We start from the raw sequence: 21218 nt of genomic DNA, 5'->3' as shown, positions 1-21218 counted from the left end.
GTAGAAATAAATTCTAGTGTTCTGCTTAATAGCATAATGGCTATGGTAAACAATAGTGTATTCAGCATTTTCAGCATTTCAAAATTGTTAAAGAGGGTTCTGAATGTCCTTATAATAGTAATAATAAATAAATAAATAAAGTAAATAGTAAATAATAAACATATGAGGTCATGATCTGATTATGATAAGATATATATAATATGTGTGTTTGTAAAACAATTATAGCATAGCCAATAAATCTATACAATTACAAGTCAGTTATAAGCAAAGTAGAAGTAAAATGAAGTAACAAGAATTCAGATGGTACTTTTATCTGAGAATGACCTAAAGTGGACAGGGAAAAGACTCACTTAGTGAGTTGATTTTGTTCTGGTGACTATAGGCAGCTGCTAAATATTAATGGGTAGGATATTTCATGACACCTCTGTCGCTTCTTGAATTAAAGTGTTTATATGGTCAATTCATGCCCACAAATAGTTATCAATGGTTCGTGTCTACTATTGCCAGACTCATGCGAAGATCTCTCTGTACAGAATCACATTTCAACTATCACAAAAAGCATGCTATAATAACTACCACATTTATTAAACCATCACTATACATACATGCATTATCAGTTTCATATATCATACACATTTAACCATATACATTTGTGTAAATGAACCTTACTACACCAACATGGGCATTTTAATATTCTTGTTTAACAGAAGAGTAGGAAATATGAGGGCACCAGGTAGACTGAGAAGTCTCTCCAGGTTGTACTTCTAATCCCTTCATAGAAATGCCTTGCTTTAAGAAAGATGGACTGACAATCACTATTTTGCCAGTGAGGGAACTGCATGTACCGTGTTCAAGGCTATCCTGTTAGGAGATCATACAAAGAAGCATTGTGGGAGCTTTCATGTGTGGCCACCAAACCCTGGGCCACCATTGTCTTTTCTTTAACTAGCTTCCCATTCTGGACAATTCTGATTACATACATTCTGCAACAATTTGCTTACAAGGTTTAAACTTTGTTAGAAATTAGTGCAAGTAAAAAATGAGTATTCTTACTATACATGAAGTTATGGAATCTGAATTATGCAAGATTGGGCCCCAAGATAGGCCAGCAAGCCATTCCTACCCAGTTAGCAGCAGAGTTCTCCAAAGGTGGGCCTTGACCTTGGCAGGGACATTATATGCATTTCTTCAGAATTACATATTTTTCTTATGCTTTTCTGTATTTGCTTTTTTTTTTTTTTTTTTTTTTTTACAGTGAGCAGGTACTGTATTTAAAAGCAACCGTTAGAAAATGTGACCATATCTCACATCAAGACTTTCAACTACTTATAAAAGTCCTTTACGTAAATGTTTAGCTTCATTTGGCTCATTTTAGCCCCCTCTTTAAAACCAACTCATTAATTTCACAGTGATTTATTTAGACATTCACTATTTCATGTGGAAGCAACTACCCACACTGGCCACTGAGCATTTGAAACATTCTAGGTGATATGTACAAGCAATAAATATGCAAGCTTTAAAATTTTGGGAAGGAAATACTATTATATAGCTTTTATACGCTGATTAAGTGTTGAAGTGAAGTGTCGAAGTGAAGGTTGAAATGAAAAAGTCAAGTAGTCCCCAGGGATTAGGCAGAGCGGAATCAGTGGAACATTCTGTACTCTGGGGGTCTGAATGAGAGCGACCCCCACAGACCCATATATTTGAATTCTTAGTCATCAGGCCATAGAATTATTTGAGATGGATTAGGAGTTGTGACCTTGTTGAAGTAGGTGTGGTCTTGTGTAGAAAGTCCCCACTCTCCCCACTGGGGGTGGGGGAGAGGCCCGGTATCTCTCTGTCTCTCTCTGTCTCTGTCTCTCTGTCTCCCTGTCTGTTTGTCTCCCTGTCTGTCTGTCTGTCTCTGTCTCCATCTGCCTGCTGCCTGTAAAGCTCTCAGCTACATTTCTAGCACCATTCCTGCCTGCCATTGTACTGTCTGCCATGATGTCAATGGACTAATCCTCCGAATCTATAAGCAAATCCTCAATTAGATGCCTTTTTCTATAAGTTTCCTTGGTCATGGAGTCTCTTCAAAGCAATAGGACATCAACAAAGACTCATCTCATTACATCTTTATTCACATCTGTGTGTACTTATGATTTTGTGTGTGTATGAATGCACAGTCATGTGTATGGATATGTCTGTGCTACAGCACATGTGTGGAGGTCAGAGGTAACCTCAGGGCTTGGTCCTCACCTTCTGCCTTGTTTGACAAGGTTTCTTCTCCTACTGCTTCACATGCCAGTCTACCCATGGTCTCTGCATCCCATCTCACCACAGGTGTGCTGCTGGGATTATATATGTGTGCCTGCATGTCTGGCCTTTTGTGGGTTTTGGGGATCTGAATTCAGTGCAGCAACTCTACACAGTGAGTCACCTCTCAAGCCTTAACATCATATTTTTATGGTAAACACATGTCACAAATTTATTTAAACATATAGTATATACAATACCAAAAGTGAGCCCTACTGTAAGCTATACTCTTTGGGTGGTGATGTGTCAATATAGGTTTATCAGTTATAATAAATGGATCATTCTGGTGGGCGATGTTTACAATAGGAAGACATTCAGATAGAAGGGTGGATTTCTGTAGTTTTTTTTCTATTAAAAAACTTCTAAAGTTGATCTAAAAAGATAATTTCCTAAAAATACTTTGGATATATTGGGCTAAATTAAATATGTTATTAAATTAAATCCACCTGGTTCTCTTCACTTTTTTCCATCTTGCTACTAGGAATGTGGCTTGAATTATGTTTCTATTGAGCCAGCACTGACTGCCCTAGAGTTTGGATTATGATTTGTGCTTTTACATACTTCTATTATGTACAGAAAGATATACTTCTCGGGTATTTTATAGAAAGCATTCATCATTTTATATTCAGATATTTAAAAATTATTAGTTACTGTCTTAGTTAGGGTCTTATTGCTCTGAAGAGACACCATGACCTAAGCAACTCATATAAAGAAAACATTTTATTGGTTCTGGCTTGCAGTTTCAGGGGTTTAGTTAATTATCATGGCAAGAAGCATGGCATCATGCAGGCAGACATGATGCTGGAGACAGAGCCTAGAGTTCTACACCTTGAGCCACAGGCAGCAGGGAGGAGATTGGATTCTACACTGGGTGGAGCTTGAGCATAGGGGACCTCAAAGCCTGCTCCACAGTGGAACACCTACCCTATTTCATCAAGGCCACCCCTCCTAACAGTGCTGTTCCCTATGGGCTAAGCATCTAAACACATAAGTCCATGGGGCCGTACCTATTAAAACCACCACAGTTACAGAAAATTAAATTTCATTATTATTTTTATTTTATTTTTAATTTTATTCATCTATATTATATCCTGACTATAGTTTACTCTCCTTCCCTTCTCTCCCAGATTCACTGTGCCTCCACCTTCCCACAGAAAGGAGGAGATCCCCCAGGGATATCAAACAAACACAGCATAACAAACTACAATAAAACTGGGCATATAATCATCACATCAAGATTGGACACAGCAAATTCTGTAGGAGAAACAGGGTCCCACAAGCCTTCAAAGGGTCAGAGACAGCCCCCACACCCACTGTTAGGAATTCCTTAAGCTACTGAGCCATACACATATGTAGGGGACCTAGGTCAGACCCCTATAGACTGATTCACTGATCTCTGCCAGCCCCCATAAGTCCTGGTCAGCTGATTCTGTGAGCTGTGGTGTTTTTGACCCATCTGGTTCTTCTGTTGATCCTTGACTCCTCAGCAGGATCCCCTGAGCTCTGACTAATGTTTGGCTTTGGAACTCTGTGTCTGCTCCCACCAGTGGCTGTGTGGAGTCTCTCTGGTCTCTCTAAGGATGATTATGCTAGGCTCCAGTCCCAGAACACTCTGAAGGCAGGACAAACCCAAGGTCTGAGGTTTTGTGGGTGGGCTGGTATTTCAGTCCCTCCACTTGAGGCCTTGCCTGGTTGCAGAGGATGGGTGTTGGTTCAGGCTCCATGTCCCTCATTACTAGGAGTCTTTTCTAGTCTTTTCTCTCACAGATGTCATGGAGTTTCCATTGCACTAGGTTTCTACCTTGTTTCATATACCCCAACCCCATTTTTTAAAATTTCATTATTTTTTTTAAAACAACATTTGTCTTTATCTCTTTCCATTCTTTCTCTATCCCCTGCCCCCCTTGCATTCTCCCAGCCTCAGTAGACTTCTTGGCACTTTCATGTCACATGAAACTCCTTTTCGTCCCCATCAAAAGACTTCCTGCCACTCTTGCCATCTCCTGTCCAGCTTGTAGTTTATACCTGTATTTGTAAGCATCAGATTTGTGCATGAGAAAAAACCCTCAAGTTTTTTGTCTTTGAGACTGGGTCACCTCACTTAATAGGATTCTCTCTAAATCCATTCATTTACTGAAAATTTCATAATTTTGGTTTTCTTTATAAACAAAGTAAAAATCTCATTGTGCATACATGCCACATTTTCATAGAAATTCTTTTGGTTGGTTCCTTTTCCTTGCTATTGCGAATAGCACACATCACAAACATGGCTGTGCAACTGTATCTGTGCTGGGTAATAGAGTCTTTTATGGGTACGCCCAGCAGTGGTGTATGGGGGTCACATGGTAACTCTATTTTTGATTTTTTGAGGACGTGATTTCTACAGTGGTTGTACTAGTTTACACTCTCACCAGTAGTGGATAAGGATCCCTCAGAATATACTACAGAAGTACGATGACAAATAAGCATGGTGCCAACATAAAATCTGATCGGTAGAACCATAGAGTGGATGAACAAGAGATAAACCCATATAGCTATGCCCAAGAGTCAAGAAAAGAGACGGCACATCAATAAATGGTGTTGGACTTTACCATTACCAATCATGCATATGTTGCAGAGACTCATGCAGGCAGAGCATCTATACACAGAATTAAAATAAAAAATTTAAAAACAATACAGGAGAGTTTAATTTAAAACTTTAAACTCTGTGACTTCTATAGGAAAATAGAGGGAATACTCTTGAGTTTGTGTACGTACATTCAATAACTTTCTTCATAAAACTCTCCTGCATAAAGCTATAAGAATAGTTCCAAACAACAGTGAATGAGAATAGAAACTAGAGGCTTCTATATAGCAAATAAACTATCAGCAGAGAACAGGCAGCCTAGAGAAGAGAAGTAAAATCTTCTCTAGCTATACTTCATATAGGTAATATCTAGAATATATGAAAAGTTATAAAAATTAAATATTTGCCAGTCAGTAACCAGGATGGTGAAGCGAACAGTGTGTTAAAAAAAGTCACAACTTGTCAATAAATATTTTAAAAATATAGTGGCATAAATATTATGGGGATAATTAAGCACTTTCTTGTTGGATTTAAGAGCTATGCTACAGGAGGAGACCCAGGCCTGCTACTGTAAGTCTCCCATGGTCCCAGGGTTGGGGAACTTACAGGCCCAGTGGGTGAATCTGCTACTACTTGTAGAAAGTAGCCCGCAGACTTCACAGAGAAGCCTTAGGGACTATCGTGGAAGAGAGGACAGAAGGATTGTAAGAGCCAGAGGTTTGGGAGGATAGCCACAAAATTCTTCTCACAGCAGTTGTGGCTGCCCACAAGATACCCGAACAAGATCAAACCAGTTAACATTCTAGCATGGGGTAGGAGGAGGTTTATGAGCCTTCCACCCCCCACCCCCCCAGCTGAGGACCTATCGGCAACTGATGGCTTATTACATGCTTGGTGACCACTCACTGTTAAATATCTTTTCAATTTGTGTTATCACTGCCTAGAAAGTACCACATCTGAGTTAAACCTTAGCTCAGATGCTGACTTACTGTGAGCAAATGCTGATCTAGATCATCTATACGATGATCATTTTGTTAAATTCTGATTTGTCAACATTTATGAAATAGTTTATAATGCAGCAAGTAAATTTTTTTCCTAAGTGAATATGAGGCAGGGTTCAGTTCGGTGAATTCTGCAAAATAAATGGCTCCGAGCACGCTCCCTCTATCCGTCAGTGAAGAGAGAACTGAAATACACAAGCAGTTTATATAGATTGGGCAGAAGGACCTGGACTGTGCTCACATGCAGAAAGATTTTGGGTTGGATGGGCAAGGTGCTTACCCTGCTCTAGCAAAGCGTTGGCAGAGGCAGCCTGCGTTCTTGCCTGGGCTCAGGGCACACTCTCCTCAGGAGACAGAAAGCACATGAGGAATAAACAGTCCTGGGGACACTCCTTATTTTCATTCTAGTGTTCCCTGGCACTCCCCCCCCCCTTTTTTTTGGTTGTTGTTTCTGTGTCACGTGCTGCCTGACAAAGACCTTCAGCTGAGAACCTGGTTGTTTCTTGGCTCTCCTTGCTCTAGGACAAGCTTCCTCATGGGCAAAGGGAAGCAATGAGTGGTGATCTCCAAATATTCTTGCTGGTCTTTTTCCTACTCTAGTAAACCAGTTCTTCTTAGGTCGATTTTATGGGAGCTGTTTTAGATGCTGCACGCTGATGGCGGTGTTTGGAAAGGACCTCTCTCCTTTTCTAGTCCTAAACTTCCCCTTGGAAACAGAAGACAAACAAAAATCTAGGGAGACACTGAGAGTTTTTCAGGTCTTTCTGATGTTCAGAAAACTATTGAAACTGAAAACAAAATAAAATAACCTACAAACAAAACAAAAAACAAAAACAAAAAAGCAAAAAACAATAACCCCAACCCCACAAAACAAAACATAACTTTTTGGATTAGGTTGAGTTCATCTGAGTAGATACCATCTGGTACAACAGCCCTATCCTTCCCCAATCTCCAGACCTACTCCAGGTCTTGGCAGAAACAGGTGAGTAGGGCCCCTTTCCCCCAGCCCCCTGCCAAAGAAGCTGTCAGGAAATTCTCAGGCATTATCAGCAGGCAGGAAGTGGGCTGGTGATGAGGGGGTCTCCACCCATTACCAGCTGCTTAAGTAGTAGGCAGGGGCATTTTTTTTTTTTTTTTTTTTTTTTTTTTTTTTTTTTACTTTCAGTAGAAAAATCCAGGTCAGCAGATACCCCAGACCAATTCATACCACATGCTACTCACTTATGGACTTGAAAAGCTAGAAAGGGACCTGGAATGTTAATCCCCTTGTTTTCCCCATGCTTTGTGTTTAGAATCTGAAAGGATACAGCAGGAATTGGCAGTGTAAAGGGAATTATTAGGTAACTAGAAGGAAGTGAAGGCAGCGCACACCAAGAGGAGCTGTCTACGTGGAACACTGTGTATCAGTGATTAGATGTCAAGACCCATCATTGTGCAAGTGGTGATGTCTATGCCGGCTTCAACACTTGCTCATTCAGATTTACCCCAAAGACAACTTTGACAGATTATCAGAAACGTTTGGGGAGGGTTATGGGTGGAGTGGAGAAAGGAGTGAGCTAATTTTTTTTTTTTAAAAATGACTTCATCTTTCTAAAAGCACAATAATGCTATCACCTCAGTGAGTTTGCTACAGCTTCTTCTCATATTGTATGAAAGAAAATTTAGGGTAAAACTCTAGCAAGTCACTATATCTTTCATTAGCACTCTAAAAATGTATATGCTTGTTTATCTATCACATCCTAATGCATTTTTGATGCTTTGTGGAAGATATTTGACTTTTTCTTATTCTACTCTTCTTAAAGAATATTTTTCTGTGGTTTTATAAGTGCATGAAGTCTGGGTTCATAATTTTATGTATGTATGCACACACACACACACACACACACACACACACACACACACCTTTTTATTATATTCCCCGAACAGTAGGAAAACATTAAATGGTTACCTCTGTGAACATGTTCCGATTGACCTGCAAACCAACTTTTACCACCTCAAAAGGGTTAACCACGACAGCTTCTGTTAGCCCAGATCCTAATCCAGCGATGGCAAATGTCTAGAAAAATAAGTCAACCAATGCTTTAAAACAACTAATCATGCCTGTTGGATTAAACATTCTATTTCTTATGCAATGCAGCAGAAGTTACGGCGAAAAGGAAGAACCCCCCCAAGTGTACCGTACACCATTACTAAACAGCTTGAATTCTTGATTAGATGCTGACAATTCAAGGAGAAGAAATTACAGAAGCCCCAAACCACATCCTAATGTTTTCAAAATAAAATGTCAAAGCCCCATCAACAACGATGTTTTCCTTTAAGAAAAGTAGAGGCTGTCTGATTGGTTAAAGGTGGATCCTAAAACATCTTCATGTATACAATGAGTTTAAATTGTAAAGAAAAAGCTCCACTTTTAAGTATCTACTTAGATGCATTTATTGAACAGAACTGCAAATAAAATGTTTATAAGAAGTCACCTTCCAGGTATATAACTGGAACCATGCGAATGAATCGCCGTGTTCTTGGAGCTATTGTTAAAGATTATTACCAAGCAAAATTATTTTCATTGTCTCTATTTTATTCTCAAGCCTGAGGATCACAGTCAGGGCCTTTTACACAGCAGGCAAAGCTCTACACTGAGTTACATCTCAGCTGGTTTTGTTTTTAAAGGAGTGATAACTCTATTTTTGCACCTAAAAGCTGAGTAATAAAAACCGATTTAAAAATATCTGGGCTGTTCTGGAGGGCTCCACTAAAATTCAGAAGATTTATCAAAGGATGATTGCATGTCGGATTCTTTTTGTTGATGGGTTGAATTTCAGCATTAGAAGCCCAATCCCAGCATTTGGGAGGCAGAGGAGGGCAGATCTCTTGAATATGGTGCTGGCCTGGTTCTACAAAGCAAGTTCTAGGTTAGCCGGGACTATATAAAGGGACACCGTCTCAAAAAAAAAATAATTTTAGTAATAGAAAACAACAATTTCATATAATTTTATTCTATACAGAGAACCTAAAAGTTGTCTAGAAAATGTACATTAGAAATAAGGACAATAACAAATAAACACTTATTCACAAATACTTATACACACACACTCACAAAGAGAGCTAGAGAGAGCGAGAGTGAGAGAAGAGAGAAAGAGAGCGAGAGAGCGAGAGAGCGAGAGAGCGAGAGAGAGAGAGAGAGAGAGAGAGAGAGAGAGAGAGAGACTTTCACCCCCCATAATTCCTTGCTACTGTAATAATTCAAGGAAGCTCAGTCTTGTGTCCAAATAGGAGAGGAATAAAAACCCATGGGAAATGGAGATCTTCTAGCTCCTCCATCCATTCCTTTCAGTTTTTGGTGACAAGGCCTTTAGAGTCCAGGTTGTCCTTGAACCCTGATAGTGATGCTCCTGCCCCAGCCTTTCAAAAACTGGGATTACAAACATGAGCCATGCCTGCCATGCCTGGTTTCACATGTTTCTTATTCTCATTAGTGTATCTAATAATTTTAAAATAAGCGACGAGAAGACAGATGAGGATAATAAATGTTCTGTATCTTTAACGTGGAGGCGGGGTTGGCTGAGGGCCAGGGAATGGGGAGGCTGAAATCCAGTCTACACCTGAAAGTGTAGCCACAGACAGGCAGTGGTCAGGAGAACAGTCTCACACAGGTGCTCTCTCTGCTGCTGGGGCTCACTCCAAACACAGAATTCAGGATACTCCCATCCCCTCAACTGTAAAATAGAGATGGTAAGTCTGGTTTCTCTCCAGGGGTCAAAGTCGTGTGTGGAAGTTCCTTTAAATGGCTTTCCAAACATGGCTTCTCTGGTTTCCCGTGGACATGGAAGAATGGAGCTGCACACAGATTCTAGGGAGATGGAAGACTAATGAGGTTTTCCATATACCCCACTTCGTTATAATCTTAAGCATAATTTATATAGGGTAAATGAGCAAATAGTTTCTCATTTATTTCAGACTTCCATCATGGAGTCTAAAAAGCAGGGAGGGGAAAAAAATGAAACAGTTTCAAACTCTCCTGACTGGGAAAGTTAAAATCCAGATGCCGGGTTTTTATTACTCACTACATGCAATCTTCTAAGCAATTCACTTTTTTTTTTTTTGTTCCTCTATAAAGCTTAGCTACATTTGCTGTCAGAACTAGTGTTCAGCAGTCCCTTGTCAAAAGAATTGATCAGATATCAGCAGATCATGTTACGTAGACTGTTGCAGAGACATGTTTTTGCTGTCAGGTTTGTAGTCTCGCTGGCTTTCATGTGAGCACCAGGGCATATTTAACGGCTAAATGCCTCACTGTATCAAACAGGAACCAGAGTAAATGAGTGCAAGAAAGAAAAGGGCCAGATATGACTTACACGAGTTCGTTTATATAGGAGATGGAATGGCTGAATACTTTTCCATTACCAATCTCGGGTCAAAAGACCTGCAGTGTCTCACGTGGTTCCAGGAGCACAGCTCTGAAACAGACAGCTAGGCATCGGAGACCACATTTTATTTACTCCCACTGGGATGTCTTTAATCTTGCTTTTCCTCAAGATATTTCCAGAATTAAGAATGAATTTAGGAAAGATACTGTGAAATATTATATAATGACACATACATACATTCATATATTCATGCATATATATATATATATATATATATATATATATATATATACACACACACACATACCTATATACATACATACATATATACATATACACTGCATGTTTGTTTTTGAGACAGAATTTCACCATCTATCGCCAGTTGTTCTAGAGCTCACTCTGTGAACCAGGTTAGCCTTGCACTTAGATCCATTTTCCTGCCTCTGTCTTCTGAATGTTGGGGTTCAAGGTGTGAGCCACCAACTCCAAACTTGGAATTTAGAACAAAATCTCATCGCTTCTCGGCCTTTGGCTAAGATCAAGTGTAGAACAAAATCTCATCCATTTGAGGTTGCTCCTTATAGGAGCTCCTTATAGGAGAACATGCCATTTATTCAAAAGGCTGGATTGGAAGCTTTTGTCTATAAAGAGATTTTTTTTCCCTAGAAAGTGGGCATGTAAGAATTTTGAGGATAAGAAATACTTCTTTGACAGCCTGTTTGTTAGAGTAAACATTCTGAAACAAACTTCATGAGAAAAGGACATATGGTCCCTGATACACAATAGCTTGATATACATCATTGTTGTTGTCATTGTTGTTTATGATGGTGCAAAAATGAATCACTTTGGATTTTGATCTTTCCCCAGGACAACAGTGCCACAAGAGTGCATGGTGCTGGGCAGCAGAAGTATTCTACAGTTCTCAGCTGTCTGTCACTTCAGGAAAGTAAACAACAAACTCTTTATAGTGTATTCTGCTGCTTAGCTGTGAAGCTTGGTGGGTTGGATGCACCCAGTACTTTTTGGCTCTCAGAGGTTTTTAGCAGCTGCAACTCCACCATACATGGAGACGCACCTATAATTAAAGAACTGGAGGCAAGAAAGTTGCCTTTACAATGGGACTTTGAGGTTTTAACAACCAAAGAGGGCTTTCCCCAGAGGCTGGAGGTTCCTTGCTGTATGGAGTGATGGTGTGCTGCACCATGGCGGCCTTTGCAGGGTCGGAGGGGGAGGCTCATGCGGCTGCTTGCTCTCAGGCCCTCAGTGCACACACATTTGGTCAACATAATTTAACACCCTTTATGAAAGGGAGCAAAGTCCCCGAGCAGAGAGCAATGGCACAGGGCAATGGCCAGTCACCAAGCGAGCCTTGTGAAATACCTGAGCTGGGTCATTGTAGGACCGCTATTCTTCCCGGCTGAGTTGTTTACAGTCATTCCAATAAAAGGCCCTTCAGTCTGCCTCTGACCACAGAGTGATTTTATCCCAAGTGACTTGAAGTCCTATATTTACTACAACTTTTGCAACAGCTGGGAAACTGACCTGTTAGGAAATAATCTCAGGCATATTGACGTTTGCATAAATAGATACATGCAGTGTGTAAGTAAACAAATGCATGTTTTGGTTTCCAAAGGTGAATGTAGTCTTTATTTTATATTTTTGACCATATCTCATAGAGACCTTTCCAGACATATCATTATTATCATAAATTTATCACCGAGAGCCATAAAATAGCCAGATTGTGAGTTATTATGAAGATGGCTTTCAACAAGTAGCTGAACATTGAATAAGTCAAATTCATATTTTAGTAGCTGGGATTTGGGAATCAAAAGGGTTTTTGTTTCTGGATTTTGCTTTATGAAATAACATATACACTTAAGTATAATAAATATTCTCACTTACCAGTCCTGGTGGTAGTGACATATATCCTAGAGATTTCTTGTACAGCTCAAAGGTGGAAAACTGTGAAACAAAACCAAACCTAGAGATTTATAACAATTTCCTGCAACAAACTTTCTAATTGGCTGAAAGTCCCTCAGTAAATCATTATATTAATCAGTATTTAGAAATGATGAACCATCTAACACAGCTTTTAATCCTGTCTGGGGCAGTTGCTATTAGATCCCATTTTAACATTCACATTTTTCAAATGTAGTTATAATAACTTACAGAAAATCTGATGGAATCCCTTATAGCAGTAAATGAACCATACAACCTCCATTTACCATGACCATTTTCAGTCTCCCCAGACATCAATAGACTTCTTTCTATGGCAATGATTCAAAATCATAGGCTCACAGACCTGAAACCCTTGGTCTTGCATGCATTCTCAATGAACCACTTTTCAAGAAAATGCCCCATTTTCTAACATTTGCAGAAGACACCCACTTCTCAGCTTTAACTTACATGTATAGTGCTGTTCTCCTGACAGCTCCATGGAATTTGAACACTAAGTGATTGCAAAGATGCAATGTTAAACTAGGAAAGGGCTCACCAAGTTTACCTGGTCTACCCCTTGCCTCAGTGAAAGACTGTGCTCAGGAGCATCGTCACATTAGTCACTGTGTCGACTTCCTGTCCCATGTGTCATTTGGGAAGCATTTCTCCATGCTGGTGTTGGGTCTTGAACGTTTTGGGAGGTGATAGGCCTCATGGAAATCTTTATTTCCTTAGTAATTAATTTATGGTATGAGGTGCAATTGTTCAATGTTTGTCTCTTTTTCCCTATCTGGCTTTCTGCTATTTCAAAGATTAAAGGCAACAGTGTAATGACAAGAAGTCTAGGGACATGGACTCAGCCCATAACTCTATCCACACTTATGAGGATTTCTAAGTAGATGCCTGGGAACAATTCTAGTCTTTTATTTTTCTGTCTCTGTTTTCCTGTTTTGTTTTCAAAGCACGCTCATTAACCAACCCATTGAGAAACCTAATATCCTGGATATTCTGTGCTCAGACATAGTTGAGTTGTGTGAGAGCCATTCGAATCTTCTAATGAACGGGGGCTGAGAAGCGCTCAGTACATTACATAGCTCTCCTCTTGTGCAGGATTCTTCTGAACACTCTTCTCATTGCCCTTATAAAGCAGGCTTTCCAGACGGGCTGGGAGGCACAGGGACAGTTGCTAGCCCTGCGCACTATCATATGATCCTCTAATTCTTCTCGAGAGTCTGTCCTTACTTGGGTGATAGGAGCTCTCACAGATTTATAAGGCTGAATACTTGAGAGGGTTTCTCTGAGGACTTCTTTTCTCCTTCCCCCATCTCATCAACTCCAGTAACATTATTCCTACAGTCTGATTGAACCAAAGACTCTACTGGTTTCTGTTTTTATTTCCTCTCCTTACTTAGGGCCTTAAGAACCTGCTCAAGGCCGTACACTGGGACACTCACAGGGCCCATCTTGTTTATTTCCTCTCCCCCAGACGTTACTGTCCTTCATTATGTGATGTCAGTGTCTCCAAGACAAAGCCATTGTTTCCTGCACTTTGCTCATTGTCACTGTTGGTGTTGCGGTGTGGGACAGTTAGTCTGGTCCTGTTACTGCATCCCAACCAGAAGTGAGGTCTTAGCATTCAGGAAACTTTGAATAGTAAATTCGAGGATTTGGAGAAATGGAAGAGATCATCTCCACATATAAACTCTTTTCCCTATAAATTTCTTCCTGTTTCATTTACTCATTTATATACCAACTATGTTCTGCACATAGTAGGTACAGAAACACAATAGTGAACAAGAGGCCTTTAGAGTTTATAACCTCCCATGTGTTTGGTTATGGTAAATTATGGGAAATTTGAACACAGAAAACAATTTCATTTCTGGCCTTGGGATGCCGGATAGAAGACCTTACAAATAGAAGCCAGAACATGCTGTCTCCCACCTCCCAGAGCCTCTCTGTTCAAGTGTTCCCTTCTGCTCATTGATTGCAGTTTGATTCTATCTTAATTTTTGAAAGGAGAGATTTAATTTATTTGCAAGTCTTCCTACTTTAACGATGTACCTCATTTCAAACAATAAAATATAGACAAGCGTAAAGTTACCAGTTTCTGATTATAGTAACAACTGTAACTAAAGTGTTCACCCCAGGGGAGACATACATGCATGATATTTGTCTGTAGATGCCCCCCCCCAAGTTTTTGAATATTTTTTTTCTGAGATAAACTTGATGACACACAATGAAATAGTTTATGAGGTATGAAATGGTTACAATAAGGTGGTTGCTTTCCTCACAAATCCTAGGATAAATATCTATAAAATGAATGTTTTCATAAATTGTGTTGAAAAACTGGTGTTATCCATCTGGCAAAGATACACTTAACTACAACTTCTACTTAAAAAGCCAACGGACTTACCATATGTCTCAATAATTTTAAGGTAAAATCTACTTGCTACAAGATGTCTGGGATACATCCACCAGCCCCAGTTGCCCAACAGTTCATCTGTTAACCATTGTTCTGGCATCGGGCACTGCTTTATTATTCTTTTCAGAGACTAACTCAGTTTTATAAAGCTCAAGTTTTTTTTTTCTTTTCTTTTTGTAAAAGGTTGTTCAACATTGATAAATCTTAATCCTCTTAAAGTGTAAATTGTCTCTGATATATAGCGTTAAGGGAAACGGCTACAGGAAGAAGGCTAATTACAATTCACTTTATTTATACATGGAAAACTCTGAACAAATGAATATATTATTCCAGGGAGACAAAGTGACTTTCCTTTTGAACAGGAACTCCATTCTGTTTGTTTACTTGGGCAATCTTTTATCAAGTGAAGCCGTTTCATAATTCAATTCAGCCCTTTTGTGTACTTTGGTGAACTTTTTCCAGATCCTCGACTGCGATTCAGAGCCCCGTAATGAAATTTGTGTTGAAGCAATAATATGAGGAAAGCACAAAAAGCCAGGGCAACAAAGACGACACGATTATAGGGAGGGTGTGCTCAGAAGCTTTCTTCTATGAACTTGAGACCTGAGCTTAAATTCTATTACATTACTATTTGACATAATGCAAAAGTTTGATGTTTGTGTATATCTGTGTTGGTTACTTCATTGTGTTTTTAAACCCAGTCGACCTCTTCATTTACTCAGTAACAGTGTGTAAGCTGTTCCTTCTTGCTTTTCAGGAATATTGGGGATAAAAATTGAGTATGTGGAAAAGCTTTATGCCATTAAAATAAATGGCATAAAGTTGGAAAGGAAGTCTTTATGTCTATTCTTAGGCTATTTTTATAGAAAGACAAAGCTGGGTTTGGTGATGTCAATGATGGGGGTGGGTGGGAGAGTCATGCCAGTTAAAGCTTCTGCAATTAGGAATTTTGCCCGGAAGAACACATGGGAAACAGTGTGCAGGTTTCTTTATCCTTCACAGGTCTGGCACACATTCACAGTCATACACCAAACACCAGCAAGTAGTACACAAATCTCCACAGTTGTACATTAAAGAAATGGAAGGAATAATTGTGTAGGCAACAAAAGAGAATTTTAACAGGAGATATTAAAGGGAGAAATAAAGTTGACATGCTAAAAAATATTTGATAATCATACACAAATAAATAGCCTACTTCATAAGACAGAAATTATTTCAGGATCTTCTACCTCTTTTTCTTTAATATTTATTGCTCGAAATAGGCATCTCTGAATTGCTTGAGAAAAGGTCCAAGCATTTTTGTGGGTTTTTGATTTAATTACATGAGTTTTAGACACTGCTCTCTCTCTCTCTCTCTCTCTCTCTCTCTCTCTCTCTCTCTCTCTCTCTCTGTGTGTGTGTGTGTGTGTGTGTGTGTGTGTTACTCATTATACCTTTGCCTGGAAAAAAAACCTTACAAACAAATATGTATTTGAGAGACAGACCAAGTCTAATTATAATAAGTATTATCCTACAATTTCTACATTAAAATTTTTAGCATTTAAGTTAAGTGATGTGAATTAAGGGAAGAGAATCAAACCTTCCCTTGATTACTGTGGGTGCCTTGATACTGAATCTATCACCGAACTCTGTTTACATTTGGAGGGAAAGCACACAGCACTTACCTTGACTGCTCTTTTTGGTGTTTCAGCTAAAATGGGTGGGATAATTCCCTTGTAAAAGCCAAGTAACCTATTGAAGAAATAAAATATTTTTATGTAAGTAAGGAAATTGACATCAGGTGATTCTGTTTTTGTTTATGAACAAAGAAAATGAATATCCAATCCAGAACACTAATTATGAAGTTTGTAATTCTAGAGTGACAAGAAGAATCCTGTGTCTAAGCCCTTACGGCACGAGGAGGGTGGCTAAGTGATTCTGGGTCTGGATGGTTGAGAGTAACCTGAGAAATGTGGCCACAAGCTCTGCCTTTAGACATTTGGACTCTTCTCATTCTAAGGGGTTTTTATTTTCTCTGTCAAGCTCCTGGAGGCTGTGTATTCCCTTAAATTTGGTAACCAAATGGGATTAGGGCTAAACTCAAACATAGTGTATTGAACCTTGTGAGGTCAGCAAGGTAGCATAACCTTTAATTTTCACTTTACTAGTTAATTCTGAGCCTGGGAGGTTAGGACTACCATTCCATCCTTAGTTTGTTATGTGTGTTTTTGAACTCCCTTAGTGGGAGGGGAGCAAGTTTGAGGGGGACCAGGTTTAGAATTATGAAGAGTGCTAGGAGAAAAGTTGGAGCCACTCGATGTCAGCATTGAGGCTACTGTGTCTAATTAATTTAGACAAAAATAAATTATGCATGAGTGTCAAATGTTTCTGATTGACTAAAACTCACTATTTCATTTTCTATATTTTTGGAGCCAAAATTTTAAACTGTACTGTCTAAGAAGCTTAACATGCCATAACTTCCTTTTCACTGTGCAATTATAGAAATAGAATATCCTATTCTATTTTCTGAAGTAGCTCATCCTCTTGATGAGTTCCTAAGTGGATATAAGTAAGAGTGAGATCGGATCTGAGTCAGACAGAAGTCCCTCTGAATGATTCCAACCCTCACTCCTACTTCCTCAGATTGAGTCTGATTTTCTTCATGCTTCTAGAACAAAAAAATTAAAAGCGTCTTTCAGCTCACCTACCATGCTGTTACCCACCCTTCACTGTAGCCTCTTGCTTTTATCAGTTCATTGGCTCAAATGGCACCCTTAAGAAGGGAGAAAAGGATTGTGTTATAGTTTCTAAATTCCTCCAGGGTGAGTTGCTGTTGAGATCTTACCTTCGAGTTCTTTTTGCACATATAACAAAAGTTGGTTAAGTGTGACTCCTGAAATAGGTTTATTTTGCCCACTGGCTTTGACTCCATAGAGCATATGAGTGTTAGTATTGGAAATAAAGAAAACTCAATTTGAAGAATTACAAGAATTTGTGAATTGCCACATCCCATTTCACCCTAACTTTATCTACTGATACGTAAATTTTCAGATCAACACTCCCTCCTTCTGGTAACACACTTGGAAAACTTAAATACCTTTTAATAATTTAAACTTAACTTAATCAAATTATTCTTAACTCTTGAGCATGAGAGTACAGGTATGGTCTTCCTACTCGGAACAAGTAATTTTTGTGACTGGAAGTTCTATAGATATAATGAAAGCAGTGACTAGTATTGTTCTTTCTGTGCAGGTCTTTCCATATCTGAAAAATTATTAGTAGATATGAGGGTGTCTTAGTCAGGGTTTCTATTTCTGCACAAACATCATAACCAAGAAGCAAGTTGGGGAGGAAAGGGTTTATTGAGCTTGCACTTCTACACAGCTGTTCATCACTAAAGGAAGTCAGGAATGGAACTCCAGCAGGTCAGGAAGCAGGAGCTGATGCGGAGGACATGGAGGGATGTTCTTTACTGGCTTGCTTTCCCTGGTTTGTTCAGCCTGCTCTCTTATAGAAACCAAGGATTCCAGCCTAGAGATGGCACCACCCACCAGGGGCCCTCCCTCCTTGATCACTAATTGAGAAAATGCCCCACAGCTGGATCTCATGGGGGCACTTCCCCACCTGAAGCTCCTTTCTCTGTGATAACTCCAGCCTGTGTCAAGTTGACACACAAAACCAGCTAGTACAGAGAGGGAAAGTAAAATAAAGACATAGGAAAGTTTTTAAAAGAAAGTATTCAGGGTAATGGTGGACATGATGTGCTATATTACAGGAATAGAGAACAGTTTGAAAAGATGTTGAACCAAGACAATAATCTTAGGCAGCAATGCAGTGGACAGAGTGGCTCTCTTGAATGGCTCGGTGGGAAGATACTGGAACCCTCTGCTTCCAGGTGGAAGAACTGGCACAAAGAGACAGAAGCAACAAAGGGAAATAGACTTCCTCCAGTTGGAGGTTCTTGAAAGTAGCACTTCTAATAGGAAATACTGTCTAAAGAGATAATGGCTTTTCCTGAAAAGTGGTAGGTTCTACTTTGGCATATGGTCAAGCTGCCAGATTCCTCTTGTCATGGATACCAGGTAAGATGGCAATGGGTAGACGTGATGATTCTCAAGGTTGGTCTTTTTCAATCGTCAGATTCTGTAATCCCAAGAAAAGAATAAGGGGACACAAGAACCCTTCCCTTATTTTAGATGCTTGTCTCAAGTACAGCACGGCTTCTCTGGAAGAGGACTGACTTGTAAGTAACACACAAGGACTTCATTTGGAAGAAAATATTAAAAAGAGGTGTAAGGCAGGAGGGAACAGAGAGGCAGCTGGGAGAAACATACGGGTTTAATGTGTAAAGAGCCAGGAGGTCCAGAGCCCTCTGCTTCACGTTGGCGATGTTCCATGGCTGAGTCCTTCTCTCTCTGCTAAGCTCCTTTTATGTACAATAACCTTGTCCCACCACCCTGAACTTCATGCAATGCACAGTTTTAACTGGCTGTTCTAAGAGATTCTAGGCAACTTTAGCTGGTAAATGGGACTCTAGAATCATCCACTTTCCTGCATTGTTTGCATGGTCTATCCAGGCAACAGTAGTCATGTACCGATGGTCATACCAGCACTGCTTCTTGGGGGAACTACCACACCCAGTCTGTTTAAATCATGGCAACCAACTTATTAACACAGTATGAGACAGCTGGGAGACGGGTTGGTTGGACACCTTGTTCAAATGGACCCAAAGCGTATTCTAACTCTTTAATACAATTCAAGCTAGTTCTCTTTGAGTTTTTCTCCAGGAGTTAGAAGTTGGTAATGAACAGCCATCTTGCTTGGTGTGGTTAAAGCTCTAAAACATAAAACCAGCAAATCAATAGTAGAAATGTATCTGTTGTTTGGAGGAAGCCAATCTGCTATGGCAAAATAGAAAGAGGAGAAAGGGAAGGACGAGGAGGAAGAGGAGGAGGTGAAGTAGCCTGGTTTCCTCTTGTCATGGAAACCAGTTCGCAATTCAGGGAGATTGGAAGCAAGAAAGGGAAGAGGATGCTGGTTTTGTGTATATGAATCTGCAATAAAGATTTCTTTAAACTTAGTTATATAGAGACTACTTTTGGATATTTACCTCTTATTTTAATTCTCTGAGATATCCTGTAACATCTGCAGTAAAAATTTTACTTAAAAACAATTGAACTATGCTGACTATTAATAGATCAGAGTTCTGGATCCAGAAAATATTCCTTAAGGTTCCAATAGCCAGCATAGCTTCTGAAGACCTTTGATACCATGTCCTTTAAGGAAAATTAATAACAACAACAACAACAAAACTATTAGGATTGTCCCTTGGGACAATAAAAAGAGTTGCATACAGAACGTGGGGAGGAGAATGTGAGAAAGTCCCAAGCCGATACTGTCTTTCTGGCTTGATTTGATGCTTGATTAAAGTTTCCTTTTGCAAAATATGATGCACAGATTTCAAAACTTCAAAAAGGAATGACTTCTTTTTGTGAAAGGTATTTTTCTACCTTTTGACTACCCACACTGTCAATTTCCTGTATTTCTAGCTTGTATTAGTTTGGTTTGCTGTTTCAGAGCAGAAATTAGAGAATCAAATCAGGTCTCTTGCAAGATTAGCCAGGACAGTTAACTAGTGTTCTACCAATTCTCCAGTCCTTGAAAACATAATTCTTAAGCAATAATTTTATTAAAGATACTTGTTAATTTCTAAGTGTGGTGGTTTGAATAGATTTGACCCCCATAGATTCATATGTTTGAATGCTTGCCCCATAGACAGTGGCGCTATTAGTAGATGTGGCCTTGTTGGAGTGGGTGTGGTCTTGTTGGAGGACATGTGTCACTGTTGGGGGAAGCTTTGGGGTTTTCTATACTTGAGCTCCTCCTAGTGCGGAATTCCAGTCTCCTAGCTTTCTTCAGATCAAGATTTTTATCTGCCTGCACACTGCCATGCTTCCTGCCATGATGATAATGGACTAAACCTCTGAATCTGTAAGCCAGGCCCAATTAAATGTTTTCTTTTATAAGAGTTGCTTTGGTCATGGTGTCTCTTCACAGCAATAGAACCCAAACTAAGACAGTAAAGAAGAAAGTGACTCAGTCATTGCAAAAGAAATGGGTAAGGCTGTTTTGTTTTGTTTTTTTCTTCCTGAGAGCACAGGATGTATTGCAACCTTAGCCTCTGAGAGATCCCAAGGCCACAGTGGGAGATGGGATACTAGCAGGCCAAAGCCGTAATAAACATGAGGACAGTCCAGGTCTCCAAAGCCATTAGCTTATGGTGCTTAGCATGTCACATGCTTAGCAAGAGCTGTTATTTACAAACCTGTTAGACGCAGAGTGCTACAAATTTGGATCACATTTGTTTTCAATTGTACAATCAAAACAGGCCTTGTAGTACTTATGTACATCTATAAAACGAAGATCAAAAACTACATTGCATGTGTTCTTCCCAAAGACACAGCTTACACGTAACTTATTTAAAACATGTTTGTGCCAAGAGCAGGAAGTAAGTTTACCTCACTTTTCTTCCTATCTTTGATTTTAAGGTATAATACAATTTAACATATGGGTGGCTAGAAAGGTCATCAAAGAACCAATGAAAGATACAGACAGCATGAATGGAGGAGCTGTGGGAGTCTCTGTTTGGTTTG

The 21218-nt window shown here is 39.5% G+C and overlaps 1 protein-coding gene across 1 annotated transcript in view; it reads right to left on the bottom strand.

Moving 5' to 3' along the window:
- Window positions 1-21218, bottom strand: part of Slc25a21 (solute carrier family 25 member 21) — a 462526-nt gene that overhangs the window by 38047 nt on the left and 403261 nt on the right. The window contains exons 4-6 of the mRNA XM_052185815.1: window positions 16251-16317; window positions 12129-12188; window positions 7811-7918 (exon numbers count right to left, since the gene is read on the bottom strand). Coding sequence (XP_052041775.1) covers window positions 7811-7918; window positions 12129-12188; window positions 16251-16317 — 235 coding nt within the window. The remainder of the gene's footprint in view (window positions 1-7810; window positions 7919-12128; window positions 12189-16250; window positions 16318-21218) is intronic.

The sequence above is a fragment of the Apodemus sylvaticus genome, chromosome 6 (genome assembly GCF_947179515.1).
Source record: "Apodemus sylvaticus chromosome 6, mApoSyl1.1, whole genome shotgun sequence".
Lineage (NCBI taxonomy): Eukaryota > Metazoa > Chordata > Mammalia > Rodentia > Muridae > Apodemus > Apodemus sylvaticus.
This window is presented reverse-complemented; position numbering and strand designations above follow the sequence as displayed.